General features: G+C 38.4%; 3 protein-coding genes across 5 annotated transcripts; all 3 read left to right on the forward strand.

The window, feature by feature from the left end:
* Positions 1–389: 389 nt before the first annotated feature.
* ATI1 (mesoderm induction early response protein) lies at positions 390–5,458 on the forward strand. 2 transcript variants are annotated; one of them, XM_089142277.1, is made up of 3 exons: positions 390–517; positions 1,589–2,459; positions 4,854–5,458. In XM_089142277.1, exons 2-3 carry the CDS (start codon positions 1,608–1,610, stop codon positions 4,950–4,952), a joined length of 951 nt encoding a protein of 316 aa, XP_088998403.1. In that variant the 5' UTR covers positions 390–517; positions 1,589–1,607; the 3' UTR covers positions 4,953–5,458. The 2 variants fall into 2 exon arrangements, with proteins under 2 accessions (XP_088998403.1, XP_088998404.1); XM_089142278.1 differs by having other exon boundaries at positions 1,615–2,459.
* A 2,496-nt stretch (positions 5,459–7,954) lies between these two features.
* On the forward strand, positions 7,955–14,174 carry EMB1691 (Methyltransferase MT-A70 family protein). 2 transcript variants are annotated; one of them, XM_089142275.1, is made up of 7 exons: positions 7,955–8,137; positions 8,874–11,828; positions 12,058–12,141; positions 12,791–12,895; positions 12,984–13,092; positions 13,263–13,414; positions 13,510–14,174. In XM_089142275.1, the coding sequence occupies exons 2-7, from the start codon at positions 9,009–9,011 to the stop codon at positions 13,948–13,950; spliced, it is 3,711 nt and encodes a 1,236-aa protein (XP_088998401.1). In that variant the 5' UTR covers positions 7,955–8,137; positions 8,874–9,008; the 3' UTR covers positions 13,951–14,174. The 2 variants fall into 2 exon arrangements, with proteins under 2 accessions (XP_088998401.1, XP_088998402.1); XM_089142276.1 differs by having other exon boundaries at positions 7,955–8,133.
* A 3,566-nt stretch (positions 14,175–17,740) lies between these two features.
* On the forward strand, positions 17,741–24,065 carry LOC149029951 (uncharacterized). The gene is made up of 2 exons (XM_089142279.1): positions 17,741–18,080; positions 22,040–24,065. Exons 1-2 carry the CDS (start codon positions 17,988–17,990, stop codon positions 23,342–23,344), a joined length of 1,398 nt encoding a protein of 465 aa, XP_088998405.1. The 5' UTR covers positions 17,741–17,987; the 3' UTR covers positions 23,345–24,065.
* Positions 24,066–24,713: the final 648 nt, after the last annotated feature.

Here is a 24,713-nt window from a genome sequence, read left to right on the forward strand (position 1 = left end):
TCCTTTCTCGAGTTGGTTGGATCACTAGTTGCTGCCAGTGCAAAAAAGTATTTCTCCCAAGCCCAAGCCCAAGCCCAATGTCTCTGATTCTGAAACAAGCCTTGTGACTTGTGAGATTCAAACAATCAAACATCGTCTATTTATTTGGTGATGGACTTAAGCTTCACGAAAACCTCGCGGACCACTGAAAGATAATGGGTCACGCAGCACCAGATCCTATCTCCCGTAACACGGTCACACCTGACACCCCTCAAGTCCCATTATTTGTCCACGGGGGTCAGAGAACCTTTGACTTACTACAGCAGGTGAAAACCATCGTGCAGACGGCGAAGTCACAGGCGAAGCCGGTTTCTTCTCTCTCTCTCTTGTCTTGTACATCACTGTAATAAAACGACGTCTGTGCCTAAACGCCATTTTCCATGGACTTCGATTGCCCTCGAGGCTGAAGTTTTGCTCACGGAGCTGGAGCTTTGATCTATATCTCGCCGGAAATTTTGTCGGCCGCACACATAATTAGGTAGTTTAGTTGGAAAAAGTCGTCTTTATCTCTCTTCTTTTTCTTTTTTAGCAGATCAGATCTATTATAGTTGTTGATGTTGTTCATTTGCATGTATTGGTTGTCCCTTCCAATTGAAATGGCCTTATTTCTCTTTCTTTCAAGGCATTTGAAGATATTTGAACCTGTTTGTTCCTCCGTTGGTGCAAAAAAGCTAGGTCTTTTGCCATGAATGGATACGGTGTGTCGTCGATTGAGTAGAGTTTGATTTGACATGTTTAGGTCTCCTTGAATTGCTCATTTTTCTCACATTGAAGGAGTTTCGAGAATCCCAAGTCCATTCATATCATTTTTCGGAAGAAAAAAAAAAAACTAATTGTTTTCTCTTCAAACTTACGAATTCCCTGATAGTGATAAGAGTCATTACCACGTTGGTGAGTAGTTCAGCCCTTTCAACCTCTTGAGTAACATTCTTTCAGATAGTATTTGTTTGTATGTTTGAATTTATCTTAATCATAATTTCTGTGAAGTCGTTGTTTGTGATACTTCAATAAATTATTTCTTTAATATCGATAAAGCTAAGTCTTAGTTAGTGCTGAATTGGTGTTTTAGCCGAGCTAAATATGCTTCGGAGGCTTTGTAGTGGAGGACCAGGTAGATTCATGGCATGAATGTATTGAACTAGCCCCATTGCTGACTTATGTTATTTTGTTTGAGATGAATGAAATCCTTCCTTCTTTGACACCCCTTCCCCAGAAAGCATGATTTGCCATGTTTCATTTTCCTTGTTATTTGTTTTTATAATATTTTCATTCCTACTCATGTGAACTCAGAATTCCTGTTTAATTATTAGAATTTTGCAATTCAACTTGTCTGGTGGTTCCATAGTTGGTAAAAAAAAATTATTGACACTTCTGGGTTTTTACTTTATGAAGAAGGTTCAATCTTATTTATTGAGATTTAGGTTTTTGATTTGACAGTATGTCTGATGATTGAATTTTCTTTTATGCCTCCCTGTTTCAATGTGTGAATATGCATTTGTAGTCTTTTTTGTATGACTGCCAATTTAGATCATTGTTGTTGATTATGTAGGGGATCTGAATTTTGGAAAATGGCAGATAATAATGAGGGGGAGGGAATTTCTATCCGTGGAAATGAGTGGGAATTTGTGCCACTGACGGCCTCAACATATGCTGCTGCTCCTAGTCAAGAAAGATATGAACCATATGATGATAGGAACCATGAGTTTGTTGAGGATGAGGAAACCTCTCGTGCAATGTTCATGTCTGATCACTTTGTGTTTCCACCAAGCCAGCATGAGAATTTACCTCTGGATGTGGAAAACAGAGAGAGAGATAATCAAACCAGGGACACTCCATTGGGTTCAAACAAGGTTCCTGAATTGGATATGGAGGAAGGGGACAGATCTGACAAGAAAAACAATGAAAATTTGTTTATTGAAAGAGTGACAATGCCAGAGGATTTGCCTGGAATACTGTTCTTTGATGAAAAGGGTAATAGATTATCTATTCATGGTGCTGAGTTTGAAGGTACAGGTTTGCAAGGGCCAAATATGGTGGATGAAGAGCAGAGTATTCATAGTGCTTCTAAATCCAGTTCTTTTCAAGCTGAAGCAAATATTAGTGGATCCAATGATTATGATGACCACAAGGTGCTTGTTGAACCCACTGATCCTCCTCAGGAAAGCTTAACTTCTCCATCTGACTTGTCAAGGTCAAGAGGTCAAAAAAAAGGAGACGAGTACAATGGGTGTGGCCCTCCCTGCGAAGCCTGGTGGAAGAGAACAACTGCTTCTTTTTATGCTCATGCAAAGGAGGCAAATACGTTTTGGTCTATCTTTGTTGCTGCTACACTGATGGGCCTTGTAATTATTGGGCAGCGTTGGCAGCAAGAAAGGTGGCAGGTTCAGCAACTGAATTTGCAATTCAGCATCAATGACGAGGTATGCATTGATGCCATAATACTTGAAAATTGAATTAATATCTGAGTGAAACACTTCCTTTGCCTTGTAATAGGCTATGAAACTTTGATTTGTGTCAGTGGTAATTGTTTATATGAGGTGATTTAAAAGCTTTGACTTAATTGTTATAATGACCCTCCATTAAACAATTGATCTATCTAGGTTTTATATTTTTGTCTTGTGAAATCCTGCTTCTTGGTTGTCATGAGTTAGGAGACTAGACAATTGTCCAATTCTTGTTCAACCCAGCTTATGGGTAGTACCTGAAGATTTATGGAACTTGTTATAAGCCAGTTTGAAAATTGATCCTTGTATCTGTTATTGCATTAACACCATGTTATCACTGTAGATTGAAACCCCACAGATAAGTTCATCTGCTGAAGGAATGAACCCTGCATATGCCTTGAAACTGGTTTAGCACTTGGTTGTGTATAACCTTTTTCTGCTGTGGAAGTCATGCAGGGTTCAATTTAATGTATCAGTGCTGCAGCGATATGCTGTGGGCAGAGTTAAAGTGAGAAATTTAGTAGAAGAAGGTAACCTTAATTGGATGAATTAAAGAATTTTGTCAAACAAATAGTCTCCAAGATCTTCTTTTAAGAGTTTTTTGGAGTACAATGATTGGAGATTGTGCTCATCAAAATGTATTTGCTATCTTCCTGTTTTCAATTTGTTATTACTGAATTGATTGAAAGTAAACTGAGAGAAGAATATCTTCTCAGTGTCATTGAGAATGATGTGAAATTGCCTGCCTTGTTCAACTATGGTGCACTTGATCCCCAAGACATGTACCCTTAGCTTCAGTTCCCATACCATTCATTCCTCTAGAGATAGATGCTTGCACTTGTCAAGAGGTTATTGCATCCTGATGCAAGAACTGATTCAAGATCTATTTAGGAAAAGGCTGAACATGGTGACTCTAGGTCATGATTTTGTAATTTTTGTATAGATCATTGAGCTGATGGAAAAATAAAGCTAATTGAATTTTTATAGTATCATTGACACTGTTGCTTATTCCTTCCTGACCTGGCTCACCTGCCTCAAAGCTTGAATGATTGCCAACCCAAGGCAACTAGAGGAAGTGGGATGTGAAATGTGATTGGTGATGGATGGTGATAATGAAATCAGTTGGGTCATCTCACATGACGATCTGGACTGCGCCTAGCTCTGCTATTTGACAAATCCCACTCTATTGAGAGAAATTGATCTAAGAAGGATGCTTAGATGGTTGAGTGGCAAGAATTGGATTGATGAGATTAGAAAGAACATTGATGTTGATAGCTAGGAGTAGCTAGTCAGAAATAGGAGGCTTTTTGGTTTTTTGTTTATTTTGGTCTTTGCTTGAAAACTAATGGTTGAGACCAGCAGAATGATTCTAGGTCCAAAAGTTGATTCTTTGCAGCATGATGTTTTCACATATTGATAGTTCTATGACTGTAACTTGGCATGAGTATATCTTGAGTTTGGCATTCTGGAATTAAAGAGGGGCGGTCCTTGGTGTAGTGGTCGGTGGACCACCACTTGTAGGCTGAGGTCAAGGCATCGAGATATCCTCAGCAATGATTGTTGGGGTAAGGCTGCATAGGAAAACTGCCACCCAGACTCTGCTTGTGCTGAAGCATATGGCATCGGGGTTGCCATATTTTATGAAGTGTGGCCTTTGGTGGATATCCTTCTTGACTTTGATTTTGTAGTGTTGTCGACACTGAAAATCGATGAGAATTATTGACAAGAAAGAAACATAGAAACTGTAAACTTTGTGATGTTTTCTTTTGGAATTAATAATTTACTAATTAGACAGAAAAGCCTGGAGAAGGAAGAAAAAAGATGAATCCAGTAGCCTCCCACAAAAACCGAAAGGAATTAGAGATGAACTTAATTAAAGATACTGTGTTTTCTCACTTCAGAACTCTTGATCCAATGAAATTACCTCTCTGGTATATATTATTTGTTTCATAGGTTTTATTCATTTATTAATTACTTAGGGATGATGTTTCCTGTATTGGCTGGTTCTTCCCCAGCAAGTCAATTCTGGAGATCATGTATACTTATGTAAGTCTGGGAAATAATGAGCTTTCCATGCCGAAGTTTTGTCTAAATCGACAATTAAGACCTCTGTTGGAAGTCTTACGGACTTAACAGACAATAAGGAAGAACTTATTCAGAGCAGACATTGACTGCTGATGATCATATTTAGCATTGGGATAGTTATACATTTGGGATGATTGTTAGTGTCTACTGAATATATGTTATATCTGAGCCGCGGCAACAGTTTTGGTGCTGTATATGATATATCTCTTACCAATGTATAGTCAGGGTTCTTGTTTTCCTGCTGAAGCTAACTACCTCTTCCTCTTCAATTATTTTTATTTGCAGAAGATTAGCCGGATACTTGGTCAAATTACTCGACTCAAAGACGTGGTTGTTGGCAGCCACCGCCGGGGTTTTGCCATTAGAGATGGTGCCAAGCATTAGAAGATGATGACGAAAAATTGTAGAGTATGGAGGAGTGAGTCTAAGGGACTGTATATTTTTATTGATGTCACAGAAGAGATGGTCTATTATTTGCATGTTTTGAGTTTGGGGCGCTAAGATAAAACCTGGTTGACTTTGATTGTTTATTCCAGTGTTTAATGAGGTTTTGTGAATTCTTCTTGCAGTCCTTTGATGTTGAAACTAAATTGGGGGACCATCGAAGCACACCCCATGGTAGGGCTGTTCCTATCTCTGTATGGATGCTCGATGCTGGGACCAGCATATGAAGAATCATCACAAGGGTTCGATATAGTGATCTCATATTATGTTGACTGAAAATATAATCACACTTTTACTTTGATTGTTGGGATACGGATATACAACCAAGAACGAAAAAGAACATTAGCAAAACACATGAAGAATTTAATGTGGTTCGGCAAAATTTTACTTATGTCTACTAGAGAGAAAAAAGATTCTACTATTTTTTTCAAAAAATTTAATATTACTTTCACACCCAATATCTTTTGTTTGTTCCCAATTCATATTTTCAGGATGAATCAAATTTTTTAAAAGAATTGCTTCATCTAAATTATCCATAGAGACTATTTACAGGAATATTTAAAATTTTAATTTTAATATAATTATAATTTTAACTCAATATTAATAATTGACTCAAATCTTGTTTTAATTATAAATACAATTCAATTATAATTATATGGACTTATAGAATACAATAAATCTAACATTGATCTCTAAAAAATATAATATAAATATCACCAGAGTGGATCAAACAGAAATATTTTAACTGTAACTGTAAATCGAGTATTATTCAGTTAAATTTTGGTTTAGAGGCCCGGAGAGGTATTTCCTCTCTTGAATGGACGTTCCTATTTATTCTCATTCTCGTATTTCTTTTCTTACTCGGACTTGGATTGCCTCAGATTTTAAACTATAAATTCGATCCCTCTCGGTTCTACAAAGCCCATAACTAACGACTTCAGAAAATCTATTGCAAAGAGACTGTCCTTCAAATCAGCTCGTGATCTTACATTCTTACCCAATCAAAATATCAACTGGTGTTTTTCATAGCTTTTGTATAGTTTCGAAGTTCACGATCTCTTATCTTTTGAGCTAGTAGTTCGTTGGGCTAATGCTTGCATGGGTCAAATTCAAATCCGAACATTGCGTGACGAGGACGTAAAGTCGTTACTATAGCATCTCCTCCTCTATGAAAAGAGGGAAAAAAGTACTTGCAAGTAAGTCGTAGTTGTATACTTTTGAAATTCTTGAAACTTTATTTTACTCAAACTTTGAAAATAGTTGGGAATTCGATGGACCAAATTGTTACTCTCTTTTTTCCTCTCATATGATTTAAAATAAAAATTAAACCTAAACCAGTTGCTTGAACTTGTTAATGTCAGATCGAGGGGGATTCCTTTCCCCTTCTCACAATCGATGCCTTAATAACATTACCAAATCCACATCTAGTTGTATTCGGACTAATTATTGATGGTCAATATTGGCTTATTTCTTTTTCTTGGTTGTGTGAGTTATGTTCTCTCGCTCCTTTGGCTAGTCTGGTTTTTTTTAAATAAATAGATTGATTACCCAAAAAAAATGAAGGTCAACATGATAATTAGAATTTAATGAATCCAAGACTAAAGTAACTACCCTTTACTGTTAAGATCGAAACTAAAGAAAAATCCCTCCCAAGCAAAAGAAAAAAACACAAAACACATAATTTTTAGTTAGAAACCCTCGAGGGAAAGGAAACCCACGGCTGCCAAAACAATTCACTAATTTCAACAAACTAAGGAACCAATTACAAATGATAAGAATTACATATTTATATCAGAAAAACCTAAACCGAGATATCATCAATACCATTCATATCAAAGGGGAATTTGGGTTGTCGAATGAAGAATTTTCATATAAATCAGCTACACAAAAATCATTTTCGGCACAAAACAAGTGAATGTCTTGTAAACTCGCCTTCACTCGCATTATTCCCTGAGGGGGTTGTCGCCCACTACCACTCCCCTCAGTCACGTAGAATTGGGCCCACATACATATCATTTACATCTTTATTGTTTTATGTTGAAGGTTATTGTAAAATTAGAATTTAATAAATCCAAGACCTCTTTTGTCTTGTTGCTTCATCGTAGGCTCTTTTTGGTATCAATTCTCATTTTCTATTATGAGGTTTTTTCATTATTTTAAGTTGTTTGGCATCTATTATCAGTTTTATTTTTATTTAAAATAATAGAAAAACTTCAAAAATTCATAATGAATTTTTTGTCTATTATGAATTATGGTGAGAATTTCATTCTTTTCATTTATGCACAAGTTTACTTAAAATTTTATGATTAAGATGAGGGTAAAATAGTAAATACATATTTTTTTAAATAAAAATCATAGTTTTCCCTCTTTTATCACTTGTTCACTATTATTTACTACCAATTTTTTATTTTGACACCAAACTTATTTTTCATATCATAATTTATTTTCTATAAAATTCACCAAACCATTTTTCATTCTTAACCAATAATGAATTCTTGTACTTATTTCTTTTAAATAGGCATAATAGAGAATGAGAATTAATACCAAAAAGAACCGTAGTCTTCGTAGTAGGTGCTACCAATAGCACATCCACTTAAAATTGCAATACGAATCCTAGTGTGAATTTTACCACAAAAGAAAGAAAGAAAGAAAGAAAAAAAAAAAAGTCTAAATCCATCAAAATTAGTTATTGGTGCAGGTACATTATTATTATTATTATATTTTTTTTGTAGTGGTGCTTTTTTAATACTGGAAATGTAATGTCTTACGCAAGGGTCGAACCCAAAGAACTTTCCACTGAGAAGTCTGGATCTTTGCCACTCAACCAACCCTGTATTGACAGTGAAGGCACATAAATTGTAAGGGTCCTTGTCCTGCCACTCTTCATGCGTGGATCTGTGAGTTTCTTTTGTTTTTCAATCATATTTTTTTAATAAAATAAAAAACGTGAGAGAGAGACTGGAAGAGTAGCATTCCTGGCATCTCTTTTCTGCTGTACCGAGGCTCCAGTGGTCGTCTCTTCGTTTTCGTTGAAGGCTCAAACCCGGAAACCCTGTTTCTAGGGTTTTCTAGGGCATCTTCAACTCTCCTTGTCTCTGTCATTCATCTCCCACACGACGCGGTGGGTATGTTCGTTTAACTTGTTTTATGTTCTCTAATTGAGTCTCCATGATATGTCGGTTTCCTTCTGCTTTTGCCTTTTAGGTCTGTTGGATAATCGGAAATTATGGGTTTTCTGTTCATGTATTTTATGAATGCTCTGGTTTTCATAGGTTTGCCTAGTATTACTCTTGGCCTTGTGCGGGAATAGGTTTTGATCGTGGACTTTTTAATTTTGATTCGTATTGTTTCTTTCGATTTGCCGAGTTTATATGTGCAGAAGGTGGATTTGGGTAGTTTCAGTTTTGGTCCCTGCGAGCGCTGTGTGTTTGCATCTACTTATGTACTTGGATTGAGCTTTATGGTTTAAATTTCGAGTCTCTGGAGAATGTATATACCGTAAAACTATTTACTTTATTTAAAATCTCTTAACTTAAACGGAATCCCAGAGTGCTTTCGAGACAACCAGTAGTTTCAGAGGCTGTTACTTTTTGTTTGTCTTATGAGTAGAAAAGGAATAGGTTCTCTGAAATTACTGTGACAGTGTAAATGATGTGTCTGTGCTCTCATATTGAGTCCATAGTAACTTCTCTGAGTTAATGGCATATCTTCACTGGTAAGCACTCCATGAATAAATAGACTTTAAGTGCTTTCCCCAAAAATGTAATCGATGAAATTCTGGTGTGAATGTATTTATCCAGTTGATTGTTAATAAAGAGATGTTGAAGTCCCTTCTCTGACTCTGACTCTTTTCGTTTTCAGGATGATTGTATGACTGATGTTTCCTACATTGCATCTTCTCATTCAAAGATTCAGGAATAATTCCTTCTGTGTTCATCTAGTCTGTATTGTATCTAAGCATAGGGCTTAGAAATCTGTGTGGGGCCAGTGTGTGCAATGGATATGCCTGAACCCAGTAGGAATTACACAAAATGGGATATTGTGGATAATTCAGAATTGAAGGTTGATAGAGTTGGAGACGAGGAAGACTGGGAGGGCAGTGATAGGAGGAAGCACCGATCAAGTAAGTCCAGAAAGCATAGCAATCCAGAAGAAACTGATGAATGGGATAGTGGTGGTAAAAGAAAGAGCTTGGGGGACAGAAATGAAAGTCGAAAGAGGTCCGGTGGCTCCAGCAGGGAAGGTAGTGGGGATGAAGATGATTATGATATAAAAAAGGAACAGCGCCCGAAGCAGATCAGGAAAACTCAAGATGATAGGACTGAGAAGAAATCAAGCAGTGGATATCCAGATAGAGAATCAGAAAGCAGTCGAAAGGGTAGAGATGCTTCAGAGGCTAAAAGCCATCTTCTGGCAGATGAAAGTGACAGGAGCTCATCAAGGAAAGCAAGTTCAAAACCCTCAGTTCACGAGGGTTCCCAGGGAAAAAGTAAAAGCAAGGTGGAAAGTCCCCATGATAGCAAGGTTGAAAAGATGCAGGATAGAGATTCCAGATATTCGGACAGGAAAGAAAATAGCAGGGAGAGAAGCCATGGCTCTCGTGAACAGGAGAGGAATCCAAGGAGAAGATGGGATGAATCTGACTCTACCAGAAAAACTGATGAAAGCAGTTATAAGGATAAATCTGATTCAAAGAGTGGAAGGAATTCTGATCTTAAGCTTGAGAGTACGAGAGACAGATCAATAGATGCAAGGGATGAACTCAGTGAGCGTAAAGGCAAGGTTCTGGATTCCAGCATCGATAAGGTCACTAAAGCCAGTGGCAGGGAGGAGAAAAGGGTTGATGGGGAGAGGAGCAAGAGCAGAGGCCGCACAGAGACCCAAGATGAAGATACCAGGCCAAGCTCTACTGCTCGTGAAGAAAGATCTGGCAATGTAAGGGATGATAAACAGCGGAGAGGTGCGGAAAAGTCGATTGGTTTGACAGAGGATATGGAATTTAGCACCCACAGATCTAGCTCTAGGGGTCATTTGGAGAAAAATGAGAAGCACAGACAGCAGCGTGATCCTCCTCATAGCAGCCGTGAAATAGTCGAAAGTCGGGAGAGATCTGTTAATGCAGATGAGGATGGACATGCTCGGGCAAAAGACAGAAGTGGAAGGGAAGTGAGGCACTCTAAAAGGTCCTGTAGTCCTGATAGGAATGGGAGGCGATTCATTGAATCCGACGACTCTGGTTCAGATAATGAAAGAAGTGTTAACCTAAAGGATAAAGAACGTGAAAAAGATGGGTACAAGGATGACAGGGTTAAAGCCCGAGATGGTAACTGGAGTGAGAGGAACAGGGAGTGGGAAAGTTCCAAAGATAATTGGAAAAAGAGGCATTACAGTGGCAATGACAAAGGGACCAGGGATGGAGACGGCGATTTCAGTCATGACAAGGACTGGGAAACTCAGAGGCATGAGCGTGACAGGGTTGATAATGAAATGCATCTTGGTCGGCCTGGTTTTAGGAAAGATAGAAGTAGGACTGAAGGTGCAAAAAGTTCATCAAGCTTTGGAACTCCAAATGAGAATTCTGAAATGATAGAGATCCGAACTAAGTCCATTGATTATGGGAGAGAAGAACCGGGATCTTCATATAATGGGAGAAGAAGTGATTCTGGACGTCATCCTGATTTTACTTCAGCCACAAGTGATGAAGAGTGGGGGTATCTGCCTGATGGTAGAGGAAGAATTGCTGATATTTATGGCCCAGGAGATGATCAACAAGAGAGATATCCAGATGAGGGATCCCCTATGTTGGATCAAAGTTTGGGGAGGTTTGACATGCAGGGAGGGAGAGGAAGAGTACAGAAGAGTGCTATGGGTATTAATCGTAGTGGTAGTGTCCAGAGTTCTGGTAGTGGTTCACAACCTCCATTTGGTAATAACCAGGGTTCCGGTTCTTTTAATAGAGTGGTTGTGCAAGGAGCAAAAGGGAACAGATTTGGAAGAGGAGGGAGGGGAAGGCTGACAGGGAGGGATGGGCAGCGGGTTGGAATGCCACTTCCCATGATGGGAAATCCCTTTGGACCTCTGGGGTTGCCGCAATCACCCCTGCAGCCAATGGGCCCTAGTATGTCCCCAGGTCCAGGTACACCCATTGCCCCCGGTGTCTTTATTCCTCCATTTCCAGGACCCATTGTTTGGCCAGGACCTCGAGGTGTTGATATGAACATGTTAGCTGTTACTGCTGGTCTGTCTCCAGTCCCTTCGGGTGCATCAGGACCTAGATTTGCCCCCAGTATGGGGCCCGGTCCAAATCCCGTCATGTATTTTAATCAACCTGGTCCTGCAAGAGGAGTGGCACCCCCAAGTCTACCTGGCCCTGGTTTTAATGCTGTGGGACCAATCGGACGAGGAGTGCCTCATGATAAAACTCCTGGGAGCTGGGTTCCTCCTAGAAGTAGTGGACCTCCTGGCAAAGCACCTTCTAGAGGAGAACAAAATGATTACTCCCAAAATTTTGTTGATACTGGTATGCGACCCCAGAATTTCATAAGGGAGCTGGAGCTCACCAGTGTCGTGGAAGACTACCCGAAGCTGCGTGAACTTATTCAGAAGAAGGATGAAATTGTATCAAAGTCAGCTTCCCCTCCTATGTATTACAAGTGTGACCTGCGTGACTTTGCATTGTCCCATGACTTTTTTGGAACCAAATTTGATGTCATCCTAATCGATCCTCCTTGGGAGGAGTATGTTCATCGAGCACCTGGCGTTGCTGACCATTTGGAGTATTGGACATTTGAGGAGATACTAAACCTTAAAATTGAGGTAAACTTTATGCACATACCTTCACTTGCATTGAGGTTGCTATGTTAAGGATATCAGTAAAAAACTATTACAGATGTCTGTCTTAGATTTCATCTTCATTTTATCCATAACATCAGTTAATGCATGAAGATCAAGGATTTTGGTCAAAATTAGGTTGCTGTTCTGTTTTTTCACCTTTTATCGTGTATGCAGATTTAAAGTCTAAACCTTCGTCTCTTCATATTTACAGGCAATAGCAGATACTCCTTCATTTATCTTCCTTTGGGTTGGTGATGGTGTTGGTCTTGAGCAGGGGCGTCAATGTCTAAAGAAGGTATTCATACTAGTTGAAGTCTGATACTGCAGCTAACACCTTTGCTATATTTTGGCATCATTCCTCAGAAGTGTTTTATGTATGTTTTCATTTGTTGTCAAGGTGTCACCTAGGCAGTGCCTGGATGTTGAGGCACTTTGTTGGTCCTCCTGGTTGCCTAGGTCGGCTAGGCATTGCCTTCTGCTTTGTTGGTGTTGCCTCACTTTTTCCCTCCCTTGACTGCCCTGAATCAGCTATACGCTGTGATAACCATGGTGCTTTCAGCTGGAAAAGGACCTACCTTTTTGTTGTTTCGGGTATATGCACACAAAAAACGCACAACACTCTTTTAACTGTATAGCAGTAAGCCAAGAAGCCTGATAAAACTTTCTGCTTTTTCACTTTACAGTGCACCAGTGGCTTGCCCAGCCTTTTCCTTAATTGCATTTCTAGGATCTTATGATCATGTTTTATGAACCAACACCCCCCCCCCCCCCCCCCCCCCCCAAAAAAAAAAAAAAAAAAGAGAGAAAGAAAGGAAAGAAAACTTCCCTCTTTTACTAATGTACCAACTGAAAGATTTTTCAGAATATTCAAACTTGCTACAATGAGTAAGTTGTAGTTCTTATCAGAATATACCTTATTTGTTTCAATTGTTCCATTCGTGCAGTGGGGATTCCGAAGATGTGAGGATATATGCTGGGTGAAGACAAACAAGACCAATGCTACACCAGGCTTGCGGCATGATTCTCATACTTTGTTTCAACATTCAAAGGTTGGTAAAGTTCCTTTTCCACTGTGCCCCTGTTTTGGATCTTAGTGCTATTTTTATCTTACTTCTTTTCCCTCTTCCTATGATGAAGGAACACTGCTTGATGGGCATAAAGGGGACTGTTCGCCGTAGCACCGATGGTCATATCATCCATGCTAATATCGACACAGATATAATTATTGCAGAAGAACCTCCATATGGTTTGTATCCGTGATTTATGTTCAGATTTTGCAATCTTGTGTTCAATATGCCATTTCTATGGTTGTGTTGTGTGTATATTTGTGAAAATGGTTGGATATTGTGGGCATTACATTATTAGATTTAATATACTGATCAAATTTCAACTGCTCCCTGTCAAACGGGCAAACAGGTTCAACAACAAAGCCAGAAGACCTGTATCGAATAATTGAGCACTTTGCCCTTGGACGTAGGAGGATCGAGCTCTTTGGCGAAGATCATAACATTAGGTCTGGTTGGCTTACTGTGGGCAAAGACTTATCATCCTCAAATTTTAATGCTGAGGTACTGAATTCGGTCTCCCTCTCTCTCCTTTTTTCTTTTAATTTTGTTTTTTTATTACAGGTCCCATGGATTCTAAATGCTGGGCATTTTTGCAGGGATACGTCAGGAACTTTGCTGATAAGGATGGAAAAGTTTGGCAAGGAGGGGGAGGACGGAATCCCCCACCTGATACACCACATCTGGTGGTGACAACTCCTGATATTGAGAGCCTTCGACCCAAATCACCACCGCAAAAGAATCAACAGCAACAGTCAGCATCCCTTTCTCAGACAACAGTCAATTCAACGAATAAAAGACCAACTGGAAATTCACCACAAAATTCAGCTGCTCTTGGTCCTAATCAAGAAACTTGCAGCTCTAACACTCAAACATCTGCTCCTTGGGCTTCAACAATGGGGATCATGAAAGGACCAGATGCTGCGAATATGACCCCGGATGACAAGTATTTTGATGTGTATGGCTACAATCCCTTGTTGGGGCAAGCCAGTGGAGACCATCAAGAGTTTGAACCTCATCGCCCTCTTAATATGATGTAATGAAATTCCAGCATCAAATATGCTGTGGACGGCATGTAATTCTTTTTATCTATTACATAAATGAGGAAAGAGATGATTTTTGATCTCATGTTTCTCATTCTCAGTGTGATCAATCACTCAGTTCTTTGCATGCAGATCAAATCTGTAAAATATCACGTCTATTCGCGAGGGGCGCAGTTAAATTCTGAAATGTGATCGGCGTTGTCTACTTTCTTGTATGGTTTACTGCACAAATATTTTTGTTGACCAGAATGAAATCAGTTTACCATTAAATGACGGAACTACCACTTGGGGTCTTACCAAAAAAAAAAAAAAAAAAAAGAAAAAAAATTAACAATTAGGGATTGTCCGCAAATAAATGCTAAGTTTAAGAGGTATGTTCCAAATAAAATGTGATATTAGGTGGTATGTATCCATATTTAATGCAAGGTTTAAGGTATATCCACGATACATCTTTCCATATGATATTAGCCTATTAGGTGAAATACATCCATAGTTGAGTGAGACAATATTCAATATAAGACGATACGTGTCTTAAATTCACCTGACCGATACAATATTCAATACTGATACCTAAAAGTAAAACCTTGTGCCAATGTATATGATTTTTCCTTTTTGAAAGAAATTCTGAGTTTTTAGTATTTTAAAATAGATGGGTATGTTTTGATGTAAAAAAAACAAGAATATTGGTGAGAAATACCCAAATTGGTGTTTTACAAAGTGGGCTCAAAAATGTTAGTGTAGGTCCTCTCTTCCTGGCTTGCCTTCATGAGACAATCCTCCCACATTGTCCTACTTGTGATGGGCAGATTCTATGAGTGTGCCCCACTATCTCATGTAAGCGTGGGAAGATGATCTGATGATTATGTTAGATGGAGAGGATTTGAACTCCAAAAGTGTGTCAAAGTATTAGTTCATTGTGAAAATGGAAAAAGACATACAAGGAACAGATTGCCCTATTTTTGTTTCAAAAAATGTAAAAAGAACACAAGAAACAAAACATGAATGTCATCATACAATCCCTTAGCCACCATTTGTGTTGCAAAGGTAGGGTGGAAAAAATGTAGAAATTTGTAGAAAAATATTAAATGTGAATTTCACAAAATTTTACCTACTTTGTGGGGTTTTGAAAAGGCATGGGTGAGAAAGTTAGCATGCCACATCAATAATCAAGCTTCCTTAATCTATTATCTGTCAATTTTTTCACCTTAGTGAACCAAACAAGCCATATTTTGAAATTTCATGGATTTTTCTACCTCTTTTTTCCCACCCTACTTTTATTTCAGCAAATAAACGGGGCCTTAGAGATTCCTTGTTATGCAGGCACAGACAAAGAGCCCAAAGGGCACACCCCCCCCCCAGCCAGGGCCGGAGGGTTGACCCGGCCGCCCCGAATGTTTTCGCTTTTTCCCTCACTTTTTTTCGCAAAAGGGGCCAAGTTCCTTGCCAGGCCAAACAAAGGAATGCCCAAACAGGGATCACAACACATGAACCTCTGCATACCCACAAGGCCCAAGAGGCCCATTTACATCTGGGTGTCTCTGATCCGAACTGGTTGATGTTGATAGACCACAATAAACTATAAAGGTGGGCTCAGTAGAGTGGATGACCCAAAGATACCCAACACTCAAAGAATAACTAGAAAATTGAATTAAATCAAGGTTGAAGTTGAACAAGGCCACAAAGGTGAACCACTGTCCTTGACATGGACAACCCCTTCTAGATTAATGAGCCCCCTAGTTGGCTGGCTGTAACTCTCTCTGTAATTACTCTCCAGCCCACTATAACAAAAATGGGCCCCACACCATTATATTTTTATTTGGGCAAAAGGGACCCACAGTATTGTAAATTTGTAACATCCATGAAGATTGATTATTTTTCATATCTCAATCACAACAAAAGCCATGAATAGTAGTAGTAAATGCAAAAAAATAAATTATAATGAAGGCACTAAAGGTAAGGTAATGGATGGATGCCTTCATGTTTCCATTGCTGGTTAGGTCCAAATTCTTAAAGTCTAAATTAAACTTTCTTCTTCTCCAAGCTACATCCATTATCCATATTCTGAAGCTTCTATTCTATCCCATGATGTGGACCCTTTGGTAAGTCACGGAAAATAGGGGGAAAAGTGTTGGAAAATTAATTATTAAAAAATAAATAATACAAAATCTTAATTTTTGAAGAAACCAAGACGGAAAATAGGGGAAAAGTGGTGAAGTCATATTCCGTCAGAAATTTATTTCAAATTTCTAAATTCAAGTGATCGATTTCAATTCTTCATTTATAACCTTATCCACAGATTCCACACGTGAAATTGAATTGAGAATAGAATTGACAAAGTCACATGACACAACCAACCTCGTGAATGTTATTCATTGGAAACTTTATCACGGCATTGTGAAGTAAATAGTAAATGCTAATGTGTATTCCCGTGCATTTCAATAGTTTGATTTATTTTTCTGAACAACCACTTCCCACCTAATTTACACCTGTGGACCATCCCAATTGTTTTTGGCTTGTGAATTCTTCACTTCACAAATAGACAAAAGCTTTGGGGTAGACTTCGAACTAAGACAAACTTTTTTTTGCCACGTGTGGGGTTGTTATCAAAGTTGGAAACTATGATGAAATCTAAGAATGGACTTTTAGAAATGGTGAAGAGAGATGAGAAGAGGGGAGATGCTTAATTGAGAGACCCTGAAAGCACCTGCAAAAGTTATAAGGTGAAAAGTCTTTTTATGATTAGAAGGTGAAAAGCTATTCCCAAAACCTAGAACGAAAGTTTATGAAAAGGATGAAAAGGACTACTTTGGACACCTTTTCTTTCTTTTCCTTCTATGGCATGGGCATACGAGAGACAGAGAGAGTGTTTGTCTAATGGTGAAAAAAACTTGCAAGAAAGGAAAACTAAAAATAATGGAAAGGAAATTAAAATTGCTTGGGTGCTGTGTAATTAATGTGCAGTAACTGCAGCGAATGGTCAAAATCAAGGTCTTAATCTAGATTTTGATATCGATCCCGTCCATTTGCAAAAAGTATATTTTAATACTTTTGAGAAATGCACTGTCGAGATCAAAATTCAGGTCAAGATTTCAACCTTACCTATCTTGACCGTTCGCAGTATAGTGTTGCGCCAGCATTGAAGTGAAACTCGGTGAGAGAGAGAGATGGAGTTTGTCCCCTTAGTAAATGGTGTGAAAACTTTCAAGGAAAGAAAACTGAAAATGATGCAAAGGTGGGTTGACATCCTTGTCAAACACTCAAAAAAAACCGACAGATAAGTTAGTTAAAAGAAAATTATAAGTGAAGAATTTTCAGATGAAAAGTGGGCCCACTTCTCTATCTTACGCACGAGGTTGACGCTTCAAAGCCACACGTGCACTCATTTTCTTTTCTCTGACGTTTAAAAAGGAAGACCTCGCTTTCTCTCTATCTCTCTCACTTTCATAATTAATTACTTTAATGTTCTTAATTAAGTCTTAATCTTAATTAAAAAATAAATAAAATATTTGTAATCCCTAGATTACCCTCGAAGGGGACAACACGACATGCCGAGAGCGCCGCCCGTTTTCCAGTTTGGGCCCGCAAGCCCACGTCTCTGATGCGTGCTAAAGCCCAAACAGACCACATGACTAAATGGTAAATCGGTAATTTAATTATAAAGGAATTAAGGCCCCATTTCCTAGAAAAGACCATATCTTTAGAATGGGGTTTAAAGTTAATAATAATTATTTAAAAACCTCGAAAGTTTCTACATATTTGCGTTTTTGTTTGACCCCAGTGACCGATCATTACCAAATAACAGAGACTTTCTGAGTCATAGAAAAAGAGAAACGACTTTTGATTTTTTGGTTCACTGTTTATGACCATGTTCTCAGCTTTTGCTTTGCTCCTCTTTAAGGTTTCTTGATTCTTTCTGTATCTTACTTGTTGTCATATACTTTTCCGGCGAAGTTGCGCCGGAGAATTCGGTGGAGATTGAAGAAACTACTGGTTCTGGACGAAAGATTAGGTCCGTAGGATCGTGAAAAGGTGCGATGAGAGGTGTGAATGATAGTGTTGAAACTGTAAATGCTGCCGCCAGTGCGATCGCCTCTGCACAGAGTCGAGTTCAGCAGACCACAGTTCAGGTATAATCACTTCTTTCATTCATTTGCTTTAGTTCTTCTTCTATTTTTGTTTTATCTACTCCAATTTCAGTTGTGGTTGTGTTGTGATCAGTTTATGAATTTAGGATCTGGTGAATTTTAGTTTATGCTCTTTATTGGAGTGTTTTTTCTTCTTCTGATTCTAGTTCTGCTTTGCCTTTGTGTGAATTGTGATCATATATCTAGCTGCTGTTATTTGGAGCTTGCTCGGTTTGGATTGTCTTATATCGTTTTTGACGGTTGTGTTGATAATTTTTCCTCTTTTCTCTCTTTGATGTTTGAGAGTTGACTTATCTTTCAAGGAATGAGACACCTACAGGATGCAGTAGATTTGGAGTTTTCAGCAGTTTTGCAATTACGTGTTCTAATTCCTGGGTTATAGAAGTAGTTACTTTGCTTTAGAATCTCAAATGAAATCTTGGTGTCTAGAAAGGGCAGTTTTTGTTGGGTCGCTGGCTTTGCTGCATACCTGTTTGGTGCTCCCCTGCTCCTCCTGGTCTTCCTTTTCTAATTTGGTTTGTCTTGGGATGTTTACCGGCTAGTACCGGCTGTAGTTCTGTTGGCCATGATGATGGAAAAGGTAGTCTAGATCATTATTGAAAGGATTGGAATACAGCTGTTGGCCATGATGATGGAAAAGGTAATCTGGATCATTATTGAAAGGATTTGATATCAATTTTTTCATACTTACACCAGGGAAGGACTCCTGGGAGATATTTTGCTTGTTACTCCCTTTCTTCGATGAGAAATAGCGGATCCTTTCAAATTGTGCCCATTACCATATTCAATATGTATGTTGATGGAATATTTTCTTCTCTTTAGTACATGTACATCACTTCTTTCGTAAAATGGATACGGTGAGAATTGCAATAAAACCATAGAATAAAAACAGAACCAGGAACGCAGGATAAGTTTTTCTCTACTGCTTTCTACGGCTGTGTATGTTGAGGATAAAGAGACAGGTGACCTCTTAAGTAGATGTTTATGCAACCTACATATATATGGCTGGGTGTATTCTACCTAATGTAGTGAATATCAGTCTTATTTGTCTTCACAGTTCAAATATGTTTTAACTTGGAAAATAGAAAATTTGAGCGCTTTCTCATTCTCCAAAGGTGGAGAGTTTTGAGAAGAGACTTTTTCACATGCGTCTTTATACGTCCCTTTTCCCCCTAAACCATATTTCTGGTAGAAAGAACAAAGCATGTGTAGATTCTGAATTTTGAATTAGAAACTGATATGCAATGTCAAAGGTCATGGTTTCTGATAGGAATTGAAAATTCTTCCATTTTTTGGGCTGTGAAGTAACGGTTTTATTGGAAGGATCTTTGTTCTCTCCCCTTTTGGTGAGGGGTGGGGATGAATATATAGGACTGTATAATTTGGATGATGACTATTAATTTAGGTTCATTTTCTAAATCATATGATTGAACTCAACCCCGCATGCATCTTTGTTTCATTCTGATGGATGTTGTTCTGTATCCAATTTAACTTTTCTTTTGTTGAAGAACTGCATCAAGTAAATTTGAAACCCGAAAGGAATTTTGGAATCTGTTTTGGAAGTTTAAAGGTCTCAGTTTGACATATGAACTGATAATTTTTTTTTAGGAATTACATATCTACAGGTTAGCAGATAATATTGTCAATCAAATCTCATCTTGGTGAATTTTTTATACTTCCACTTATCTTCAGGTCTGCACACTATTCTTGCAGACATGCGTATAATCTTTTAGTGCATCTGTACATTTGTTAACCTAAGACAATGTCCAAGAGGGCGAGAAGTTCAGGGTTTTTGAGAGTTGAAATTTGATGGGCGAATTCCAGTCCTGCTATTGTCTTAGAATATGCAATTTCATTTCCTTATAATTGGTCCTGACTAGCATCGGTTGTATTAGGATCCAACCATGGTTAAAATTCATGGATGGTAAGAGGGATATTGACATCATTTACATCATATACACTCTTTTTTATTTTTCTAAATTAATAATCCCCAGTTTCAAACTTCAGGACATTGAACATTCAAAACTAAAGGGTAAAAAGAGCCATCTTAATGGGAATAATGACACACTCTGTGAATGGACATGAAATTACCATTGAAGTTCTAAACCAGTTATACCTTCAATTTATATCTAGAGTAAGGTAAATTCATCTTTGGCAGTACTTGTGATGTACTATAGTAACAGTTCAAGAGTAATGGCTGCATTTAGCAAATTGAAACCTCATGAGAAACAATTCAGAAGGATATGGTGATGTTTTAGTCTAGTCTAGTTGCCTTTCTACATGAAAATGGTGGTAAGTGTTTGCATCTTTTTCTAGTCATGCATTTACCAGCAACCCCCTCTTTTCATCTGCATTTAAAAAAAAAAAAAAAAAATTAAGGTTGGGGTTAAGAACTCATGACTGAGGAACAGCATTTACATTGTACACAACTTTACTTTCTATGTATCTGAAACTCTCCTCAGAACTAAGCAGTACAGAAAATGAGTTGGAGGGATTGAAAATCTTTAAATAGGTCGAGTTTGAGCTAAATTCGGCACCTTTCATGAATTGAAAATTTGATCAATACCTTAGGTTTTTCAGTGAAGTAACATGGAATGGGAACATTTCAAAGCTGCGCTACCAATCTAAAATTGCTGATGTGACTGATTGGTTGTGATTATGTTATTGAATAGATGAAAGGGGGAGTCTAATTCATGTTTTCCCAAGAGGAGTTTGTTTGGTTGGATTGGGATTTTTTTTTTTCCCCATTCTGTTCATTTTTTGTTATAATGATTTTCCTTGGGAAAAAAAAAATGAAGATAGAGAAATCTTATTGACGGGCATTGAAACTATTCTTAATGGTGGATGAAACTTCACATTTACTCTTCTCTCAGTTGTCCGTAAGTATCATAGAGGCATTTAGGAAATGTCTAGAGATTCTTGTTCTGTTTTCCAAGTCAGCATCCATGCCGGGAATGGATAAAGCTCGGTGAAGCAGCACTTGATGTTGGAAGGAAGAGTTGTGGTACTCAGAATCTAGCAATGCACTTCTCCAATTTTATCTGCTTGTATTTCTTTTTCTATGTTAAACTTGGAGCTACAATTTGGTCTGCCCCACTTGTTCCATCTCAAAGACAAGATAAGTTCATTTTTTGGGTCTGCATGTATTTAGTCCATTTATATATTTTCCATGCTATACATATGGCATGCGAAAAAAGATGAGGACTTTTTTCCCCTTTTCAGTTGGGATTAAGTGATATTACAATGTACTTATGAAGTTGTATGTTACTCAATTTGTTTAGTCATTGTTGAACAGGAGGGATATACGTCACAATTTGATTTCTTATTTACATATTTCCTATGTTATACATATGGCATGTGTAAAAGATGACAACCCTTTTTTTCTCTCCTTCCTTTCAGTTGCAAATAAATGATATAACAATGTATTTATGATGTTGTAAGTCAATCAATTTGTTTAGCCATTCTTTAGTGGCAGGGATACATGTGATAGTTTGATTTCTTATTTGGGTAACAAAATATTGGGATATATTCCCTTGCTACCTTTGCCATTGGGTTTGTTTGGTTAAGGGTCTAGTTAATTTATGTCATTCAGACTTTCTGACATTCTCATTTGAGCTGTTGCAAGGCATGGTGAACTTTCCTTTCCTTGGTCTAATTTTCTTGAATTGTTTCAATTTTCATCCCATTGGTCTTGTTCCTGAACTAAAGCGTAATTAAATTTATCCCCTTCAATATCATCTCCAAGAAAAAAAATTCATGTTCATCTACCTTTCTGAATTCTATTATTATCGGTTTAAGTGTAGAGAAACTTTCTGTTTTCACTACGAATTTTACCTTTTCCTAAAACTTCTCACATGTTTTTACATTTGCAGAGTGAGTACATGTTTCCTGCTATGAATTTTAACTTTCTTAAAACATCTTTCATATTTTTACTTATGCAGAAGAGAAGGTGGAGCAGTTTCTGGAGACTGTACTGGTGTTTTGGATCTCACAGACAGGACAAGAGATTTGGCCCTTCTGTCCTTGTTCCTGAACCAATAGTTCCAGGATCTGCTGCTCCTGCCACAGAGAATTCAATGCACCCACCCGGTAGAGTACCTTTTGTTGCTCCACCATCATCTCCTGCTTCTTTCCTTCAATCAGAACCTCCTTCTGTTACCCAGTCACCAAGTGGTTTGCTATCTCTCACTGCGCTTTCAGCCAGTGTTTACTCTCCAAATGGGCCTGCCTCTATCTTTGCCATTGGGCCTTATGCACATGAGACTCAGTTAGTATCGCCACCAGTCTTCTCAACTTTCACCACGGAACCATCAACTGCTCCTTTGACTCCTCCTGAACCTGTTCAGCTTACTACACCTTCATCACCAGAGGTGCCTTTTGCCCAGCTACTAATATCATCGTTAGACCCCAACCACAGAAAAAGTGGGATGTCCCAGAAATTTACCATCTCCAACTATGAGTTTCAATCATATCAGCTGTATCCTGGAAGCCCAGCAGGGCAACTCATCTCACCTGGCTCTGTGATCTCAGGCTCTGGAACCTCATCTCCATACCCTGACCGGGAGTTCATCACTGGAGGGCATCCTTTTCTTCATTTTGGTGCTGGGGAGCCCCCCAAGATGTTGAGCATTGATAGACTCTCTAGCCGCTACTGGAGGCCAGGACGAGGCTCTGGCTCTTTGACGCCGGATGCTGCTGGACCAACCTTGCAAGACAGTTTTGTCCTGGAGAGTCATGTGTCAGAGGTTGCGTCTCTTGCAAATTCAGATAATGGATCTCAAAATGACGATGCTGTGATGGCGGTTAATCAGAGAGTTTCATTTGAGTTAGCCACTGAAGATTTTGATGTTGCAGACTTTGCAAGCTCTGGGGAAAAGATGCCTTCAACATTAATTGAATCTGCCACAGAAATTCCTGATACAACGACAGAAACATCTGCTACTCAAAAGGACAGCGTTTTTAATGGTGGGAATTCTTATGATTGCCGTCTGGGGGAAACATCAAATGAAATGCCTGGGAGAGCTTCAGGGGACGATGGGGGTATGGGGCAGTTGGAGAAGCAGACGCAACCTTCTCTCAGGCAAGGGTCTGTGAAAGAATTCAAGTTTGACAATGCAGATGGTGCAGTGGCTGATAAGCCCACAATTGGATCAGACTGGTGGACTAATGAGAAGGTTGTGGGGAAGGAATCTGGTTCCTGTACAAGGTGGGCCTTTTTCCCTATGATGCAGCCAGGAGTCAGCTAGTCTTATATTTAGATCTCTGAGACATTAATTCTAACTCTTATGGCATGGGAAAGAAATTCTCCAGCATGAACAAAAAAGATTGAAAACTGCCTTGTGAAGTCTGAACACACTTGAAGTTAAAAGGTTATATGCACCAAGCAATTGCAACAGAGAGAGACTCATCAGAAGAGTGACGGGAGGAGTAACTTGGTCTGCTGATAACTAACTATATGTAGCATCTTGCTTAAGGTAAGAGGTTCCTAAGTTGATGAGTTGTTAGGGAGGAGTAACTTGGTCTGCTGATAACTAACTATATGTAGCATCTTGCCTGAGGTTCCTAAGTTGATGAGTTGTTTTGATTTGGGCATCATTAACAGATCAAACAGACAGAACCGTGAATTCTATGTATACGTAGCATGGAGATTAACATATAAATTTTATTTTCTGCATTTCAAACCTGAAACTAAAAATTCACATTGTCCGAGAAGCCGATTGAAAAAGTTTTCCTTTTCTATGTCAGCCGTGACCTGCTCAAATAATGGGAGATTGGATTATATCCATCCGACTGGTTGTGGAAGAAGAGGTTGTCATTGCTTGTGCCGAGTAAAGTTTCATGAGGGTTAGTGTCAAATTTAGGAACACATGGATAATCTAGTGCAGGCTTAGACAGGATAACCGATTGTCACTGGAGGTGATGGGAATGGATATGTTGGGATTGACCATAAAAGATATGTAGGCTTCCATTGTGGTCACCAGGTTGAGGCGAGCACTGATGAGGGAACTTCAACCTTAAAGGCTTAAATTTTGCAATGGTTAATCCAGAGCATGTAGAGCTAACCCATTGAGGCTCTATTAGCCAAAAAAAAGAAAAGTTAAAAATTACTATAATAAACTTGAGAAGCCACTAAACAATCCAGGTTAAATTATAAAGATTATTATTGTTTTCCAAGCCATGATGAAGCCTGCGACTGAATGGAAGCAGATGTTAAATTTGTTGTGGAAGGTCCAGCCTTTTTATACCGATGAATTTGATTAAGCCTGATCGACACTAGGAGTGTAAGCGGATCAGATTCGGATTCGATAGTAGTAATATCATATCCGCATCCTATTATACTCGGATGGATTTAATCGGATTCAATCGGATTTGGATGATAATCGGATAGTTATTTTATTGAATAGATTATTTTAAATAGAAATGAATATGAATTGAATACAAGTTTTTATCTACTTAGTGACATCATTGCCACTTTATTTGTGAGGGTTACATTTGAAAATTTAAGAATTTAGCAACTTTGGTAGTCACTTTAGTATAAAATCGAAAAAAATATTAACATATCTCAAGTAAATAACATATAAAAATAAGAAAAATAAATCCAAATAAGTAACTTAA

This window comes from Hakea prostrata, chromosome 1 (genome assembly GCF_041222555.1).
Source record: "Hakea prostrata isolate BN-2017 chromosome 1, UWA_Hpros_2, whole genome shotgun sequence".
Lineage (NCBI taxonomy): Eukaryota > Viridiplantae > Streptophyta > Magnoliopsida > Proteales > Proteaceae > Hakea > Hakea prostrata.

Excerpts from the sequence above, each read along its gene's own strand:
- EMB1691 (XM_089142275.1), top strand. The coding sequence starts at position 9,009 with ATGGATATGCCTGAACCCAGTAGGAATTACACAAAATGGGATATTGTG. Across the intron at positions 11,829-12,057 it reads TACTAAACCTTAAAATTGAG|GCAATAGCAGATACTCCTTC; the intron begins GTAAACTTTATG and ends TCATATTTACAG. Across the intron at positions 12,142-12,790 it reads GGCGTCAATGTCTAAAGAAG|TGGGGATTCCGAAGATGTGA; the intron begins GTATTCATACTA and ends CCATTCGTGCAG.
- LOC149029951 (XM_089142279.1), top strand. The coding sequence starts at position 17,988 with ATGAGAGGTGTGAATGATAGTGTTGAAACTGTAAATGCTGCCGCCAGT. Across the intron at positions 18,081-22,039 it reads TTCAGCAGACCACAGTTCAG|AAGAGAAGGTGGAGCAGTTT; the intron begins GTATAATCACTT and ends TTACTTATGCAG.
- ATI1 (XM_089142277.1), top strand. The coding sequence starts at position 1,608 with ATGGCAGATAATAATGAGGGGGAGGGAATTTCTATCCGTGGAAATGAG. Across the intron at positions 2,460-4,853 it reads AATTCAGCATCAATGACGAG|AAGATTAGCCGGATACTTGG; the intron begins GTATGCATTGAT and ends TTTTATTTGCAG.